Genomic DNA, 19,598 nt, shown 5'->3' on the forward strand with positions numbered 1-19,598 from the left:
AAATACAAGGTGTACTTACGTAGAGAGCCAGGAGCTATGTTCCAGGGAGGCTGGAAACAAAAGCTTCAGTGTGAGAATCTCAGGTGTTGCACAGGGTGTGGTTCGCTCGTGTGGTAACACGAAGAGGCTGGATTCTGCATGCTAAGGCCCAGAGTAGAAATCATTTGTTGTATGTCACATATTTCCCCAATAAATTCAGTATTTAAATCTCTACATTGGGCGGGGCGCCTGGGTGGTTCAGTCAGTTAAGCGGCTGCCTTTGGCTCAGGTCATGATCCCAGGGTCCTGGGATCGAGCCCCGCGTCCGGCTCCCTGCTCAGCCGGGAGCCTTCTTCTCCCTCTCCCTCTGCCTGCCACTCTGTCTACTTGTGCTTTCTCTCTATCTCTCTGTCAAATAAATAAATAAAATCTTAAAAAAAAAAAATCTTTAAATCTCTACATTGGGGAAATATAGCCACGAAACCCCACTCCCTTCTCCCGCAGCCATTTAACTATTCATTCAACAAACATTTTCTGAATTCCTACCACATGTGGTAGATGCTGCAGGCAAAATGAGGAGCAAAATCAGACCCAGGCTCTCATGGAGCCAGTAGGCTAATGAGAAGGCACATGTTAATCAAATAATCTCACAGATATTCTCTCATATTTTTTGGGAACAGCTTTATTGAGATAAACCATCAAAGTGGAAAGGGGAAGAAGGTTAGATCTACTGGCTGAAGTGGGGAATGGATTGAAGGGAGCAGAGCAGACCTGGCTGGCCACGGGAGGAACAGGCCGTGGCTGATGGCAGATGGGGCAGGAGAGCAAGGGGAGCCTAGTGGTATAGGAAGAAGAGGATACCAGAGCTACCCGGGAGCAAATTTGGCCTGATTTGTGGTAGGCTGTACTTGGGGATGATGAAGGATGGTGGTGTTAAATCTCTGAGGTGGAAACTCTGGTGAGGACAGGTGAGGGGAGAGGGAGGGAAGGAGGGTGTGATTTTAGTCCTGGAATGCTGAGTCTGATGGGGGAGTGCTGTTTTTTCTGTAGTGCCAGCACAGATTCTCCAGGGGAGAATATTGACATAAAAGAGTGTTGAGGGGGCACCTGGGTGGCTCAGTGGGTTAAGCGTCTGACTCCTGTTTTCAGCTCAGGTCATAATCTCATGGGTGGAGGGATTGGAGCCCTGTGTTGGGCTCCGCGCTCAGTGGGGAGTCTGCCTGACATTCTGCCCCTCCCTCCATTCTCTCTCTCTCTCTCTCAAATAAATAAATCTTTAAAAAAAAAGTGTTCAGATTGAGATATGGTTGCATGCTGTGCTTATGAGTTTTGTTAGTCAGGAGTTACCTTCTAAACTCAGCTCTTCTCATTCAATAAGCGAGATCTCAGTCTTGGTACTATTTATTTTTCGTTCTTGCTGGCTTGTTTGTTTGCTTATGGTTGGCTGCAAGGAAATGTGTAGTAAATTGTCTCCCTGCTTTTCTGTTAGTTAATAGTTTCCCCTTTGTAGTTCAGTGACACACCTTTTCCTGTTTATCTTCAAATATTTTAGGCTTTTCTTATTTTGATTGTGCATGCCTGTGTGCTTTTATTCCCTTACTTTGTTTCTTCATTTATTTCTGTTTATTATCATCTCCATGAGAAACAATAAAAGAGGTGGCCTTATTATTTTTAGTTCCCTTTCTATTCGATAACAGCTTGATTAAGATTCTTTGAGACAGCTGTTGGGACACATGGCTAAAACATGTTGCATTATTTTTCGAATTTAGTTATCCTTACCATTTCTTTTTTTTTTTTTTTAAGAATTTATTTATTTATTTGACAGAGAGAGACACAGCGAGAGAGGGAACACAAGCAGGGGGAGTGGGAGAGGGAGAAGCAGGCTTCCCGCTGAGCAGGGAGCTCGAGGCGGGACTTGATCCCAGGACCCTGGGATCATGACCTGAGCCGAAGGCAGCCGCTTAACGACTGAGCCACCCAGGCGCCCTATCCTTACCATTTCTGTCCCAGCGGACAGTGAGTTGGCAGTGTTGTTTTAAGGAATGGCAACAAGGTCTCACTATAGTACCTGCCCTTTTGTTCAAGGCAGTTTATTCACCAAAGAAAGAAATCGTCCAGGGTTAGATTAAGACATAGGCCTAGTAAGTGTTACCAGTAAATTCTTCTTCTCCATACAGTAAGACAGTTTGATCCTCCATACTCTTAATACTAAGTCTTTCAATCAGCAAATATTTATTGAGTACTTCTTATCTACAGGGTACTGTGCTAAGGGGAAGCAAAACCACAAAAGCATAAATGTTTAAGGTTCATACATTGAGTAGGAGAGAAACCACACGCCCTTACGTGACTATAGTATATGAGCAGCAAATCGTAATTATCATAAGATAGAAGTAGGCTGTTGGGCCATACATACAGCTATCCTTTAATAAAAATACAAATAGAGGGGCGCCTGGCTGTCTCAGTCAGTAGAGCATGTGACTCTTTATCTCAGGGTTGTAAGTTCGAGCCCCACGTTGGGTGTAGAAATTACTTAAAAATAAAATCTTTAAAAAAAAAATACAGATAAAATAGGAGTCAACATACTATTTTACAACTTCCTTTTTTTCAATTAAGAATATATCCATATCAGCACATATGTATCTATTTTGTTCTTTTTATTGGCCAGATATTTTCTTCTTACTTTCTGGTAATTTGGAAGGGTTATGATTTCCTTTTAAAATATTTCTTATAGCTTAGCAGATGCTTTTTAACTTTAAGTAGTATAACTAAATCTTGAATTATCAACTTAAAAAATGAAGCTATCATGTATATTCATTTAATTTACATATACATACATTCATTCCACAAATATTGGCTGAGTGCCTCCTACTTGTGAGATAGTATTCTAAAAGCTAGTGACCCAGTGACCAACCCAAACAAATCCTTGCCCTTTTAGAATTTGTTCTTTATATTTAATCTGTCTAGAAGGATGCACAGGAAACTGTTAATTAATGTTGTCTCTGGGAAAGGAAAATGGGAGGTTTGAGGGAAGTGAGGTTAACTTTTAATTTTGAGTACTGCTTGGAAAAATGTTTTATGAGTATTGTATATCACTTTCTAATAACAATAAGAAAAAAAATCCAATAAAGTATTGTGGGAGACTAGAACCAGAAGAGATTATATCTATTTCTCTTTAGGAAGGGGGCATTTGAACGGAGTATGTCTTATTTTAACAGGTGTCTATTGAATGCCCACCATGTACATCGTGCTGGATGCTGGGATTTTTATAAATCCAGAGGGAGATGTGGAGGATTGGCCATTCCAGAGGATACATAGCATGGCAATGCAGAAAAAAGTGAAAACTTTTTTTTGAGTGAAACTTAACTGGGGAACTGTAGATTTCCAGTTTGCTAGAAAAGTAGGATATGAGTAGGGAAGTCATGGGAGATGAGTCAGGGAAATTAGATTGGAGCCAAACTATGAATGACCTAGAATGTTAGGCTAAGAATTTAGAATTTATTCGCTAAGGAATTAAGGAATGATCAAAAGATTTTAATGAGCAGAGTGACAGATCAAAAGAATGAATCTGGAGCCAAGTGCAGTAAAATTGTTAACAATAACCCAATAATAGAAAGAGAAGGAGAAATTCCTGGATAGAAGGAGATTGCAAAGCTTCCTCAGTGAACTCAGGCAGGAGAGGACATTCTTGGATAGGCCACATTGTAATAACGCATTGCTCTGTGTTTGAGTGAAAACGTAAACTAGGGATTCTCATGTCTGAGGTAACCGCTTTTGAACTCCTACTATGGGGGAGGACTACTGGAGTCAAAATTTTAATTAATTAATTAATTAATTTTGGGGGAGTCAACATTTTAGATGAACTCTTGTGTGGCTGGGTCTTGCTGCTCCCTAGTAGTAGCCACAGTAGTTTTCCTGGGAACCTTATAATGAATTTAAAATCCATACTTCTTAACTGAGCTTAACTCAATTTGTTTTCATTTAAAGGTGCCTTCCAGCTAAGGGTATGTGATGCCAGCTCACAAAAGGCAGATTGAATAAGAACAAACTCGGGGATTAAATGTATTTTTATGGTAATGACATCTAGAGAAAACCTTTGCCTACTCTGTCTTGCTTCTCAAATTCAGTCAGATATTTTCCAAGAATGATAGTCACGGATATCTACATGGGCCTGAATAAAATTCACTGGCTACATTTTTCTACATTATCCATATTTCTTATTTGCCTTAAAAATCAGGATAGAGACTTTCTCATTCTCCATTCCTTGGCGTTTTACAGAGAAATCCATCATTAGAATAGATTTTATTATTCTTTTTAATTCTTTTGCTTTTTTTATCCCTAACAGGTGCTGATTCTATTCTCTCTATGTGCCATTTTGAGAAGCGTTTTATTATTTTACTAGAAACTTACCCCAGAAATTACAAAATAAAATCTGGCAGTTTAAAAAAAAAAAATCTCACCCACTCAAATTAAGTTGCTTTAAAGCAGTTGGTTCTCAATTATTTTTTTCCCAATGGGTCAGCCTTTGAAAAGAACAAATGGTTACTTATCCTGCCATAGGGTGAGCTATTTGGCTCTGGTTCCTGTTGAATTAATACCGCTTTTCAGGGATAAGACAGTATGAAAATGTGAGAAAAGTGTGTCAAGGGATAAATAAAATGGCACATACTAAACCATTTAATTCAGCTGTTGCAAAGGTGTTTAATTGTACTTGGGACATCTTTGTTTGCCGTTCAGCAAAGGGTCCTTGTTGCATTTGAAGGGTTCTGATTTCCAGGATGACGAGTTGTTCTCTAAATGCGGACAATGAGTTCGTTAAAAGCCATGAAGTTTCTTTTCTAATTCCTTTTCTGAAGATTTCATTTGGGCTTTGTTTCCTTTGCTAAACTGGAGAGCACCGGTGGGGATTTGTTCTGGCTGCTTCTCTTTTTGTTTTCCCCCTGGTTTCTATTAGATTTTATCAAATTAGGACAAGAATAACTTAGGGTTTTCGTTGGAAAAGTTTTGATCCTTTTCAGTTTAAGTTTATGTCCATGTCGGGATATATGTCAGTCCAACCTCGGATTAGATTAGGTGCACCCAGTTTGAACAATCCAGTTAGAGTCCTGGTTTCCCTGCCAGGCTGTTTTCTCAGCCTAGGAAAGTTCATTCCTGTTTGCTCAATACCAAGACCCTTTTTGTCTAACATCGCACGAAAATGAAATGATCCCTCATATTACCTGGAAATAGTTTGGAATGACTGGGGTTTCCAGGTGGATGCGGAATACTGAAACTCCTCTGGGGCACACAAAGCTCTTTCTGTACTCAGTTTACCCTTTCCAAGATGATTTTACCCACCTTCCACAGATGTCCGTCCCCCTTCCTTCTCCCACCACGTAACTCTCCTAAAGTAAGGGCAGACTCTTCTCTCCTAGACCTAGCAGTATTCCTGATTGGTTTCTTTTTCACACTTTATCACCTAGAAAGAAAAATCTCTCTTGGTCCCTTAAGGATAGGAAGAGTCATCTTTGTTTTGTTTGTTTGTTTGTTTTGGATTTCTGCTTTATTGTTATAATAATGGATAGGTCCCTCCCCACTTTTATCCATGGCCTTGATTAATGTACATTGTGTGCTGGTAACTTGATCCTGGGATCATAAAACTGTTCTCTAGTTTTTTTTCTATTGAGGAGCAAAATTAACCTTCAGTACAATTTTTGTTTAAATGTTTAAATACATGTTTAAAAATATTGTTGAAACATCTACTGATACTAGGAGAAAAAGCAATGAAAACGTATCTCAAAGATTCTAGAAGATGTCGTAACATTTTGAACTATAGGACAGAATTGTGGTTCTTTGTAATTCTTTTGTTTATATAAAACAAATAACTTTCAAAAGCCTACAGTATCTGGTTGGCTTGCCAGAACTCAATTCAGTTCAGCTAACAATTATTGAGGACCCTGTACTGTGTAAATCACTGGGCTATAACTAATTTAAGCTGGTAATACAGGAAAATGAAGTGGATTTAAAAAGATAAGAAAAAAATCCAATGAGGCTAAGTGCATCTTTAATCTCTAATCAGCCAGGATTGTAAACACCCAAAAATACATTTACTCAGATTCTCTTCAGTTCCTCAACCTGAACTCCCATCAGATTAAAAATTTTTTAAGAACTCCAATTAAATCTCATGCCAACAATCCCAGTCTATTATAACTGTGGTAGCTAGAGATTAATAAAGGAGAGTGGAAGGGGTCAAAGAAAATGTATTAGAAGATAGATCAGACAATTAAAAAAAAAAGAATATAAACACATAAAGGTAGATTTGGCCATCTTGGTATAGTAAATAAAACATCACTAATAATCAGTGAAATTATCACTTATGAATTTTAATTATAATTTAGTTTTATTAATTTCAATCAATTTAATATTATTAATTAAACTATTATTATTATTATTATTATTATTCTGGCAAATGTTTCTTTAGAGTCTATTCTGGGCCAGGTTCTTCTAGGCACTTGGAATAGATCACAGACAAAACAGCTTTGTCTGTGTGGGGCTTATATTCTGCTGGGAGAAGAGCAAGACATTAAATAATAAACACACAACATATATAACTTACGTAGGATGTTAGAAGGTGGTAAGTGCTGTAGGAAAAAATAAGAGCAAACAAAGGGAAGCAGGAGTGGAGGTGTTACAGCTTTAAATAGGATGGGAATTAGGCTTGTGGGGATATCTGTAACAAGAGCATTCCTGGGAGAAAGGACAGTTAGGGCAAAGCCCTAAAGTGGGACTGTTTCTAGGGAGTTTGGGAAAAGCAGGGAGGCCAGAGTGGCAGGAGTGGAATGAGCCAGGGGGACGAGCAAAGGGCATGGGTGTCAGCCTTGCAGCCATCTTAAGGAGTGAGGTGAGGAGCCCTTGAAGGATTGTGAGCAAAGGAGTGTCCTGGCCTGAGGTAACATTTGAGCGACATCACTCTGGCTGTTGCTTGAGAAGAGTATTTTGAGGGCAAGACTGGAAGGAGGGAGACCTGTTAGGGATCTAGGGCAGTAATCCAGGTGAGGGGTGGTGAGAAGTGGTCATATCCTGAATATATTCTGAAGGGGGACTGAAGAGTATTTCCCAAGGCATTGGATATGATGTGTAGGGGAAAGAGAGAAGCCAGCTTATGAGGTAGGAGAAAAACCAGGAGTGTACGGTCCAGAAAGGTGACGGCTGAGAATCAACCATTGGTTCTAGTCGAAGGGGGCGGGGGTCATTGATGACCTGGATTCAGGGTGACTTCAATGAGGGAGCAGCTGGAAAAGGATGGGAGGAGGAAGGATATCAGTGAGGGCGAAGGACAGCACAAAGCTGGCAGAATCAATGGCTGGAGTTGCCAATGGACGCCAAGGATTGTTGGAGTGGGGGCGCTGGAGGGAAGGAACTGAACAGCCAGGGGTTGTCGTTCAGAGATGCACAAAATCGAGACTGTGAGAAGCTGCAGTTATCAGTAATGATAAGATGTGGGGTATGACCATGACAGTCAGTGATTGAAGCAGAGCAGAAGACAAGTTTATTGGAGAAGAAGAATAAAACGGAGGGACCAGGAGCTTGGGCGCTTCATCAGTATGTATGTTGAAATTGCCAAGAATTAGGAGTTGTGTTGGAGAGAGGACAGTGGGGAAGGAACTAAATCTTTGAGAAATGATGAGGAATGGACAGAAGCCTGTAGATGACTCTTAACAGTGGGCACGGTCTGATGACATGAGAGTCAAAGCTGGAGCGCTTCGGGGACAAAGAGAGTGGAGAATGATCTGGAAGTAGCAGCGAGGAGCAAGGCCCCCATGGTCCAAGGGGCTTACATAAGAGAACACAGAGCCAGGACTCGAGCGGGCCAGTTTTCAGTAAGAGCAGAGAGGCGACCCTGCCAGAGAGGGTTTGGATACGGGATTTTGCGGATGGTGTACTACAGGTTCATCATCCGTGGAAAGGTTTTAAGGAGAGGTGGGAGATGAGAAAAACAGAGGCATGTGCAGAATCTTACTCAAATCAGAGCGAGAGAACGGAGGGGAACCCGAGAGCCCGGGGCGTGTGTGCGCATGTGCGCGTGTATGCTCGGGTGAGACCTGGTGACCTTGAGGTAGATGGTGGTGACAAGACTGTGAGCGTTGGGCCCAGGGAGGGGTGCGGTGTCTGTCCTTACCTGGGGGGCCAGCCAGGTGAGGACATCCGGCGAAATGGAAACTCAGTCGCGGTGTGCAGAGTTGACATGGCTGCTGAAGCCGATGGGGTCGAAGGCCAGTGGGGAGCGTGGTGTTGCTGTAGGGCCTGCTCCTGCGCTCCGAGGAAGGGAAGACGTACCTAGAGTGTTCAGATCTTCCCCTTGTCTCCTGTCCTGTTAGCAAGAGTAAAAGTGGGCACTTCTCAAGTGAATCATTTCCAGTCTCTGGAGGCCAGGGCTTACTACCTTATTCCATGAGGAGATGCTGTTACACCGCCACTTGGTAACAGAGGCAGGATTCGAGCCCAGGATCAGACCTCTGACTCTAATTGCAGCTCGCTTACCGTGAGCTCAGTGGCCGCATAGCCTCCAGGGTAAATACTGTGTCAAGACTGAACTGCCCACAATTTTGTGAGCCTTTTTAAATGTCTTCAGCTGTTCTGGGGTTTGTCTTTAAATCCGTATGGCTTTCGCTTGGACTGAGAGCGCTTGTGGGTGGGGAGGTCTTCTCTCTCCTCACAGTTCCTCAGGCTGCGCAGTCAAGGTCACGTGGGGACTTTTCGTGCTTTTTGTCAGTAAAACGCTATTAAAAATCATCGTCTCTTCTCAGCTAACCTGCAGCGATAAAAAATATCTCGTATCAACATGCTATTTCCAAAGCACTCCTTGAACAAACATCTGAAATCTAGACCAAGTCCTAGAAAGCTGGAAAAGTTGTGGAATACGCGCACATCCCCAGAGGTTTAGACCTTTGAAGCTTTGACATATTTAAAAGGTTTCTGAGGCTTCTCATTTTGTAACTGCTGTTGCCCTTTTTCAATAGCTCAACAGGAAGACACTCAGAAGAAAACCTTCACCTGCTGGATCAACTCACAGCTGGCAAAGGTGAGGAAAAAAAGAGCAGATAAAGCTACAAATATATTTAAGTTACTCCTCCTTCCATCGCTTTGGGTCCCCCAAATGGCAAGGTTGAAAGAATGTGCTGAAGTCACCTTGATCTTGTTTAGATGTGTTCGTTATTCTCTCCCAACACAAAAAAGAGACACTTTTGTTAAGGATATGGGAGACAGTGCTATAAAAATATTTAAAGCAACAACAGCTTTTTTTTTAATCAAATATAATAATGATAATAAAAAATAATAATGATTCATATGTATGGAGTGTTATATGTTAAAAACACCGTCCTAAGCTCTTTTTTTTTTTTTTTTTTAAAGATTTTTATTTATTTATTTGACAGAGAGAGACACAGCGAGAGAAGGAACACAAGCAGGGGGAGTGGGAGAGGGAGAAGCAGGCTTCCTGCCGAGCAGGGAGCCCGATGCGGGGCTCGATCCCAGGACTCTGGGATCATGACCCGAGCCGAAGGCAGACGCTTAACGACTGAGCCACCCAGGCGCCCCCGTCCTAAGCTCTTTTAAATGGCATCAGTTTGCGTCACATTTACGAGACCTTACAACATCCCCATCAGATAGTGTTATTCCTGTTTAAAAAACAAGGAAACTAAGGTACAAAGAAGTTATGTGACTTGCCCAAGGTCACACTACTTGTAAGTGATAGTGCTGGGATACAAATCCAGGCAGTCTGGATCCAGAGGCCTTGATCTTAATCACTGTGCCATCCTGTCTCTCAGTGACGCCAAGTGCCTGGAATAACCCAGATACAAAACGAGTGAGCCTCTCCTCCCCGGTTACCCATCCCTGCCCAGTGCAATTCCAGGAAGGGTAAATTCATAAACAGATTACTCCAGAAATGTAATCTACTCCCCAGATAGGTCACCACTGGCTGATTTTGAATGCCCTTAGTGCCGCCTCCATGCACGGGTTTTCAGCTCTCCCTGAAAGCTACGGGAGTGTTGTGTTACTGGAAATTTGCCACGAGATAAATTAGGTTCACTACTTCTCTTATCATGCTTTGATATAGAATGTTTTGTGTTCTCTGTCATTCCGCTAACTAAAAAATCACTACCGAATTTTAGCTTTTGTGAAGCCACAAAGCCCATTTATGGGATTCTTAAATGTATTATGTTTTTGGACCAACGTTTGAATGAGTGTTTTTCTTGTGACCTTTTGAAGCACACTCCTCCCTCGGTTGTCTCAGACCTGTTTGCAGACATTAAAAAGGGGCATGTTCTCCTAGACCTGCTGGAGGTACTCTCAGGACAACAGTTGGTAAGCTTTTTAAATGACAGTAAAAAACCTTTTGTTGATTTACAAGTTTTTTTTTTTTTTTTTACAAGGTTCTAAGTAATATATTTTGCTTGAATTTCGTAGCCTCGAGACAAAGGATCGAATACCTTCCAGTGTAGAATCAACATAGAGCATGCCCTGACGTTCCTAAAAAACCGATCAGTGAGTATGAATCTCATCTGAAGATTCACAGGAGAAATGAACGCTCTGAAATGTGTTCTCCTTTTAACCCGCATTTCTTCTTTTCCAGATCAAGCTAATAAATATTCATGTTACTGATATTATAGATGGAAACCCATCCATTATTCTTGGCCTAATTTGGACAATTATACTGCACTTTCATGTAAGTAGTTTGATGATGTGGAAGTTATTTCTGTTCTGATCACTGCAGTATGAAATAAGTGTAACGCAATAAGATTCAGTCCTGAGTTTCTTCCAGAAACAGGACACTCTGGAAATCTCGACAGGTAGACCTTTGGCCATTTATGTTATTTTGCGGTTGAAAATCGAATGCTGAATTATAATATCTTAAATTATCCATGATATCAGCACCTGTCTGAATAGAACCTGCCATGATAAAATTTTGCTTATTGTTTACTTACTCTGGCAGAAGATAGTAGAAAGCTTCTGGAGTAAATTTTTGAAAACTAACCCACTAAACTTTGTAGAATCTCCCAGTTTTGAGGACCCTTGTTCAATCTAATAATCCCACAAAGTCCTGTCCCAAGAATGACGCATAGATTAATTTCATTCCACAAATATATTTGAACACCTACTATCGCTAGCTTTTATGCTAGGACACCAAGAAAACAGCAAAGACAGTTATAGCCCTGACTTCATGGTACTTGTGACTCATAAATATCTTCTTCCAGATTCTGAGTTAGTGCAGGTTTTCTGCAGCTACCTAAAAAAGTTTCATGTTCTGTATTTCCATAATTACTTTGAAAATAATTTGAAAAATTATGTGGGAAACAAATGCTTATTTTATAAAAACTAGGAAATAACATAACTAATTTGTATAAAATTTAAAACATGTAAAATAAGACTATATATGATTTCTGGATAGCTACATTTGGAGTTATAGTAGAATAATAACACATGAGGATAATGAAAACCAAATTTTTTTTTTAAATTTTTATTTATTTGCGAGAGAGAGAGAGAGCATGAGCAGGGGAGAGGCAGAGGGAGAGAGAAAGGGAGAAACAGACTCTCTGCTGAGCAGGGAGCCCGATGTGGGGCTTGATCCCAGGACTCTGGGATCATGACCTGAGCTGAAGGCAGACGCATAATGGACTGAGCCACCCAGGCGCCCTGGAAACCAAATTTTTTTTGATGGCTAGTACTTTTTATGTCCTGTAAAGAAATCTTTCCCTTTGTCAACATCATGGAGATACTCTCTTACGCTATTTTCTTGAATAGTTCTGTCCAAAAGGACTTCCTGCAATGATGGAAATGTTCTGTAGCTGCACTGTTCAGGACATAGCCATTAGTCGCTTGTGACCATTGAACACTTGCAATGTGGCTAGTATGACCGAGGAACTAAATTTTAAATTTTATTTAATTAATTTAAATTAAATAGCCACATGTGGCTAGTGACTATTATACTGGACAGCACAATTCTAAAAACTTAATTTTTTCACATTTTACATTTAGATCTACAATCTTTTGAGAATGAATTTTTTTAAGTATGTTATGTTAAAGCAATCAAGATTGTTTTTTTCCATATGGCTACCCGGTTGACCCAATGCCACATATTGAAAAGACCATCATTTTCCTAGTGTACTGTAGTGTCAGTAAATAAAAAAATCAAGTAACCATATATGTGTGGTTCCATCGTCACATTGTCATTTCTGTTCCATTATTTATACTTGGAACCAGTACTATACTATATCAATTTCTATAGCTATATAGAAGTCTCCATATCTGATAGTGTCCAACTTGTTCTCTAGGATTATCTTGTTTATTCTTTGCTCTTTGCATTCTCATATAATTTTTTTAATTGAGATGTAATTGACATATACCATTGTGTAAGTTTAAGGTATACAACATGTTGATTTGATATTCATATAAATTTTATAGATAACTTGTTAATTTGCATGCACGCAATCTGTTGGAATTTTAACGAGGATTGCATTGAATGTATAATTTGGAAAAAGTTGACATCTTTAAAATATTGCATTGTTTAATCCATGAATACAATATTTTTGTTATTGCTCTGTTCAAAATATTTTATTTTCACTATGATTTCTTATTTGACCTCTGGGTTCTATAACATTCTATTGCTTAATACCCAGATATTTGGGCATTTTGTTATATCTTTGTTACTGATTTCTAGCTTGATTTGAGTGTGGTCAGAGAATATCATCTGAATGATTTTAGTTCTTCAAAATGCTGAAGCTTGCTTTATGACTCAGCATCGTCAATTTCAGTAACAATTTTATATGGATTTGAAAAGAATGTTGATTCTGCCATTTTAGGTACAATGGGGTATGCCAGTCAGATCAAGTTTGTTAATTGTGTTGGTCACATCTACTATTACTGGTTGTCTGGTAGATCTGTTAATTATTACGAAGTGTACTTTTCTCAGTAATACTTGCTACTGTGTTTGTAGATTGATCTTTTAAAATTTCCCATAGATATTATCTTACTGCCTTCCAGAAAGTCTGAACCAACTTGTGTGCTTACCGGCAAAATGTAAAAATCCACTTTGTCATACCCTTACTAGAGGATACCATCACTTGATGTTAACTTTAAAATTTTTTTGCCTGTGTTATAAATGAAGAAACTGTCCTCTTGCTGTATATGTTTAGCTTTCATAAATGACGAATGAGGTTATTTTCCACATACTTAATGGCAGTTTTTTTTTTCTTTCTTAGGACTTAGCTCTCATGTATTTGACTATTTTTTCTGTATGTATATTTGTTTCTTAATGGTTTATAATCAAGGATGCATTTTAATTGACCCAGTCTCTTGGAAGATACTCTAGCCTAGGATTTCAAGTGAGTTCAATTCAATTTAGAGTGACAGGTGTTGAGTAGCTGCGAATTGCTCTGTAAGCACTTTACGGGGATTGAATAGACCCTTGCCCTCAAGGTGGAACACATTGCCTGATTTAGGGCAAGGAGTGATCCAAGTCCACTGAAAGAGAGCCTAAGCGTAGCCCGAATGACAAATGCTGTTATTCAAGGATTTGTCTAGTGCTTATTTCACTATGAGTAACCTTTCACTGTTATCGGATACTTTTTAGGTCTTGTTTTGGCTGAAGGTTTTGCCTCAATGTCGCTAACTTACGATTTGTATGTGTTGACTATGATTATGTCTTCCTTAGATTGAGGAGCTTGCCCGGTCTCTTTCTTGCAATTACAATCAGCCTTTCCTGGACAGTGTGAGTGTGGCTGACTCATCTCCTACCTCAAGTCCTCCAGCTAAGAAATGCTCCAGAGCCCAAGAAAGATGGCAGATGTCTGCAAAGAAGGCTCTTCTCTTGTGGGCTCAGGAGCAGTGTGCCCCGTAAGTCATTTGCTATGACTACAGGGGGACACACAGGGCAGCCTGACCCACCAACACAGTGTTATTGACTCCAGGTCTGAAAATCAGGCTGACTGGGTGGAACACTCACCTGAACACTTTCGTCTCCCCAAAGGCAAATGCTCACCAACCTCTTTGGGTGGCCTGTTACTGTGTAGAAATAGAGTAGTCTTTAAATATCCTTTTCTTTAGGCATAATTCCCCTATGCCTCTGGGAGGTGGATTTAAATCCCAAACATTTTACCACAGTAGGAACTCTTTAAAAGTCAGGACTACATCTTTATTGACCGTGTGTCCCCAGAACCTAGCCTAATGTGAGTTCATGGCAGATGCTCCATAAATGTGTATTGAATGAATGAATGAACAAATGAAGGAATAATAATCAACACACAAAATTATCTCTTGGAGCTGTATATGACTACATTAAAAGATCACAGTCCCCATTGTTTAGAAATCTGTAGCTCAATTAGGGAACAGAAGCCAGAAAAATAGGAGTTTTTTTAAAGAGTGGGGATGATGAAAGGAAGGTAGTGCTCAGAAATTCTGTTTTACAAGGAAAAGGGTTTTTTTATGCTCTAGGGAGGCATTTACTCTTTCATTTTACCCACGTGCTGGGATGGGATTCAGGAAAAATAAGGAGTTAGGATGCAGAAGAACTCACCACAAGATGAGCTGTGGAGTTCAAAAGGCATTCCTTGTCACATCATAGCATTGCCTAGATAGATAGAGGCATAAATATGTCGCTAAGACCTCTCAAATGGCGGGCTTCTGAGTAACTTCTTCCCAATGAGAGGCTAGGATGCTAATTTCTGCCTTTAGCCTTACCTTTCTTTAGTTATCATTCACCCTTTGCATTTTGCAAGGGACAAAAAAACATGCATATCTTATGAGGTTTTAGGTATATCAAATGAACTTTTTCTTGAATCTTAGAGAGACCATTTTACTTTCGTTTGCTAAATTTTTTAATCCAAAATACAGCATGCGTGAAAAGCATTATCATATCATATTCAGACTTGTTTCATTTATCCATAAATAAGTTTCAAACCATTTCAAAGTTCAAATATTTTAGCAGTTGATCTTTTCTCTGTGTCTTTCCTTGCTTTTCAACTGTGAGCTATGCTAAACTTACCAAGATGTAGTAAATCATTCTTAAGTAATTCATCAGGAGTTTATCCTCGTTTTGGCCATCATTGGTGGTATTATTAAGTAACTTTTATTTCCGTATTCTGTAATTCTCTGGAACTCAACTGAGTTCTAGACTATAGTAAGACCAAGTTGGAAGAAATATGTTGTATTTTCTTATTTTTGAAGGAGATGAATTGGGCCCCTGTTTGTAACTTCTAAATGAGCTTAGATCCTGCCGATCACTCTGGAGCCCTAACCTTACACCGTCTCTCACCCCTGGCAGCAGGTGCTTGTGGGATTGGCGTCCACTCCTCAGTGCAGAGCTGACCTTGCAGCCTGGTGCTTTACTGAGGGCAGAGCCTGCCGGTCCGCACTTGGCTCTTCTGATCCCCACTCTCCCCTGCCCTCGGCCCCAGCCCTCAGCCCTTTAGCTAGTTTTGCTTAATATCTAAACACACAAGCTGAAGCTGGAATCCCGGGTTTGAGTCCTGGCTCCCAGCACTTTCTAACTGGTGACGTCAGATACTTCATCTCTTTGTGTTTGAGCTCCCTCAGTCATAAAAATGTGGACAATACTAACACTTCATAGGCTTATTATGTGTATTGTAAGAATTTTTTTTTAAGATATTTAGAACACTTTCTAGACACAGTATGGACCTCGTATTTGTTAAACAAGACAAAATTCGCTGAATACTATCTAGTTTATCATAGTCATAGTTTAGGCATTTTTCCCCAAGGGATTCGGGAAAAGCCCATGTTGTCTGAAGCTGTTTCTCCAGAAGTTTTTATCATTTGATTCATACCTCAAATTAGTCCACTGAATTTCCTTGTGTTTTTTTATGAGATATTAAAGGACACTATAGTTGTTCTGGAATGTTTCCCACATTTTGTATGCATCTATACTCTTATAGTATAAGACGCTGACTTGTCAAATACAGAGGAGTGATTGATGGAGTGGTTTGAAATATATATATTAAGCACCTTTATATGCCAGACACCGGTTGGGGATGAGTCTGCCGTGAGAGACAAGAAAGGCAAGGCCATTGCTCTCCAGAGGCTTGTGCCCGTAGCGGATGGACCGATATGATAACTACAGTTGGCAATAAGGTCAGGAAGGACTTATGATGATTGAGAATGTCAAGGGTGGGAGGGTGGCCTTTATCTGAGGTGGTTGTGGAGTGCCTTTCTGAGGAGGAGCCCTTTGAGCTGAGGCCTGAAGGAGAAGGCTTCGGGTGTATGAAGATATAGGAGAAAGAGCATCCACAAAGAAGGATTACAAAGAGCATCCTCTTCTTGAGGAAGAGGAAGGAAGCCAGGGTTGCAGCAAGATCGTAAGAGGGGAGATGCACGAGTGGGAGCGGTAAGCAGGGGCCAGATCATGCTAGGCCTTGAGTGAGGAATGTTATTCTGACAAGCTATGACAGGGGTGGGGTTTTTTTTTCATAAGTTTTTTTATTGTAGTAAAAGATACATATCATAAAATGTACCATTTTAACCATTTTTAAGTGTATAGTTGGGTGGCATTAAGTATGTTGTTATGTAACTATCACCACCATCCGTCTCCAGAACTGTTTTCATCTGGTGAAACTCAAACTCCCCCCCCCCCCCCATTCTCCCTCTCCCCCCAGCCCCTGATAGCCAGGGGTCTACTTTCTTGGTCTGTGAAATCGCTGCTGCAGGTACCTTAAATGAGTGGCATCATGTAGGATTTGCCCCTTTGTGACTGACTTCCTTCACTCCGCATAACATCTTCAGGGTTCATCCATGTTGTAAGATGTGTCAGAATGTCCTTCCTATTTAGGGCTGAATAATATTCCGTTGCATGTATGTATAACCCACATTTTGTTTATCTGTTCATCTGCAATGACTGGTTTTAAGCAGAGGAGTGGCAAGGTCTGTCTCTGCAGTGAGCTGCCAGCCATTGATGTGCCACAGTCTATCATTTAATTTGCTACAACGAGAAAGAAAATTGTTTCCTCTGGAGAAAGGAACGTAACTCCATGTAGGGGTCTAAAGTCAGTCTTGAGCCAACAGACTGTTGAATGGAGAGCGTTAAACTTGTCACGTGGAGGGCTTTTAAAGACACAGACCTCTGATCTACCTGCAGAGTTTGACGCAGTATGTTTGCATTTGGGCCTGACTGAGAATTTGTATTTCTAGCCCTTGCAGCCCAGGGGATGCTGCTGCTGCCGGTCCCGGGGCCATACTTTGAGAACCAGTGTTCTGTGGTATTAAACTTGGCATTTTACTTTCATCTGACTATCAGATTAAAATAAAATATTTTCCTAGAATGATTTATTTGATTCACTGAAATTTGTTTTAATTACTATTGAATGTAGTGGATGTGCTTTGATAAATTCTTTTAAATAGTATTTATCATGTTTTTGTCCTATTGTGATAGGTGTGAGTCCGTCAATGTGACGGATTTTAAGTCAAGCTGGAGAAATGGGATGGCTTTTTTGGCTGTCATTCATGCCTTGCGACCAGACCTAATTGACATGAGGAGTGTGAAGCAAAGATCCAACAAAGACAATCTGAAAGAGGCCTTCAGAATTGCAGAACGAGAATTTAAAATCCCCAAATTGCTAGAACCAGAAGGTAAAGAAACTTCTTTCTTTTCAAAACAATGTCCAGTGGGAAGTTGGTTTGAAAATGGTATCTATATATAAATGAACAAAACGGCATTATGTTTTAGTCCTAAGGGGTTAAACTTAAACCCTATTAAATTTCATGAAATTAGGAATTCCTACCTATTTGTTAACCTCCGTAATTGCAGGGATGACATGACAGCTGAAAGCAAAGAGTGCTGTTATTGGGAATAATTTGAGTCTTCGTCTTAATTTTCTTTCATTGTGTTCTATATTGTGTTCCCTTGATTCTGTTATTCTGTTCTAAAATCTCTCAAGTAAATCCACTGAGTGAACGAATTTCTCCTCTCCACTCCCTCCCCCTCAGTAAAGCTGACCTCCCATGAGGATAGAAACTGCCTTTTCTGTTTCTCCTTCTGTGGCGGGCTCCGCTTTGCCATGATTATGCTCAATACATCGTGTTGGATTGTGAACAACGACAGCAAAATCCTAAGTACTGGTTACATTCGAAGAGATAATTATGTTAACTTCATAAAATTAAGATTAAAGTGATTTACTTCTTTGGTATATGTGCTGCCAAGGCGAGCACATGATTTACTTCTTTGGAAAAGCACTTTACTTTGGGTTGGATTGTTTCTTAATTTACTGAAGCTTGTTAAAAATCCTAGTAAGGTCATAAAAGAGGTATGTAGGATTAATGAAGATTATAATGAACTAACAGATTAAGAGATACGAATTCTAGTCTCAGATCTATAACCAGGGGTGTGTAGGTAAATGTGTGACCGGCTCTACAAAACAACGTATGTGTGTGCACGAGTGTGTGTGTATACATATACAGGTCTGTTATTAAAAATAGTACTAATATAAAGCACATACAGCACATAGTTTCAATAATAATAAAATATATGTTACACTTTATTATAAATTCCATATAACCCCAAAATACTTTTGTTGATTTTCACCAAACTCCTGTACCCATCTGCAGCCAACTTATGGTTGCAGCTGCTGGACATGTATAGTTCTGACATGAATGCATGAATGTTAGTGGATAATTTCCTTTATGATCATGAGTAAGCACGACAGCAAAGAAGTCTGTCACAACTTCATTTGTTCTTCAACAATGTGAATGAGTTTTTTGCTGAATCAGTCCTGGAAGAATATTTCCTCAATTTTTTTGCACTGTGTGTAATTTAACAGCTCTAAACAGGACATACTTTTGGGGTGCCTGGGTGGATCAGTCGGTTAAGCGTCTGCCTTCAGCTCAGGTCATGATCCCAGGGTCTTGGGATTGAGCCCCGCATCGGGCTCCCTGTTTGGCGGGAAGCCTGCTTCTCCCTCTCCCACTCCCCCTGCTTGTGTTCCCTCTATCGCTGTGTCTCTCTCTGTCAAATAAATAAATCAAAAATCTTAAAAAAAAAAAATAAACAAGACATACTTTCAAGTTTAACTTACATTATTAACATTTTCTCCATCCCTTTCTTCATAATCAACAAAACAAGAAATCAAGCCCGCATTTGCTGATTTGTGTGTGTTTGTGAGGTTTGAACATTACCACCATGGCCGATTCCAGTGAGAAGTCACTGAATGCAGAGTAGGAAAAGATGTGCAATCCTAACACACCATTAGGTATTATTTTTTCTATCATACAAGTACAATAGAGGTAAATAACCTCAAGAGCATAGGTAATAGTAAAATGTAGTAAAATAGTTGGGAAGTGGTGAGTTTTGAGTATCTATTACCTTTATTTATATATATGTATATTTTAGGATTTTATTTATTTGAGAGAGAGACAGAGATAGTGACAGAGATAGCAAGAGAGAGCATGAGCGAGAGGGGAGGAGAGGGAGAAGCAGGCTCCCCGCTGAGCCCCGACATGGGGCTCCATCCTAGGACCCCGGGATCATTAACTGAGCTGAAGGCAGACGCTTAACCATCTGAGCCACCCAGGCGCCCCTAATATATTTTTTTGATTGTGTGTTTATACAATTTAATTTTTAATGCTGGCTATGTTTAACAACC

General features: G+C 40.1%; 1 protein-coding gene across 3 annotated transcripts in view; it reads left to right on the forward strand.

The window, feature by feature from the left end:
* The window catches only part of SYNE2 (spectrin repeat containing nuclear envelope protein 2), a 315,865-nt gene that overhangs the window by 66,008 nt on the left and 230,259 nt on the right, over nt 1-19,598 (forward strand). For all 3 annotated transcript variants that reach the window (XM_032405277.1, XM_032405280.1, XM_032405278.1), the window contains exons 3-8: nt 8,976-9,037; nt 10,225-10,320; nt 10,423-10,500; nt 10,589-10,681; nt 13,667-13,848; nt 17,393-17,589. In XM_032405277.1, the coding sequence (XP_032261168.1) occupies nt 8,976-9,037; nt 10,225-10,320; nt 10,423-10,500; nt 10,589-10,681; nt 13,667-13,848; nt 17,393-17,589 (708 nt within the window). The remainder of the gene's footprint in view (nt 1-8,975; nt 9,038-10,224; nt 10,321-10,422; nt 10,501-10,588; nt 10,682-13,666; nt 13,849-17,392; nt 17,590-19,598) is intronic.

The sequence above is a fragment of the Phoca vitulina genome, unplaced genomic scaffold (assembly GCF_004348235.1).
Source record: "Phoca vitulina isolate PV1807 unplaced genomic scaffold, GSC_HSeal_1.0 scaffold7, whole genome shotgun sequence".
NCBI classification, from domain to species: domain Eukaryota; kingdom Metazoa; phylum Chordata; class Mammalia; order Carnivora; family Phocidae; genus Phoca; species Phoca vitulina.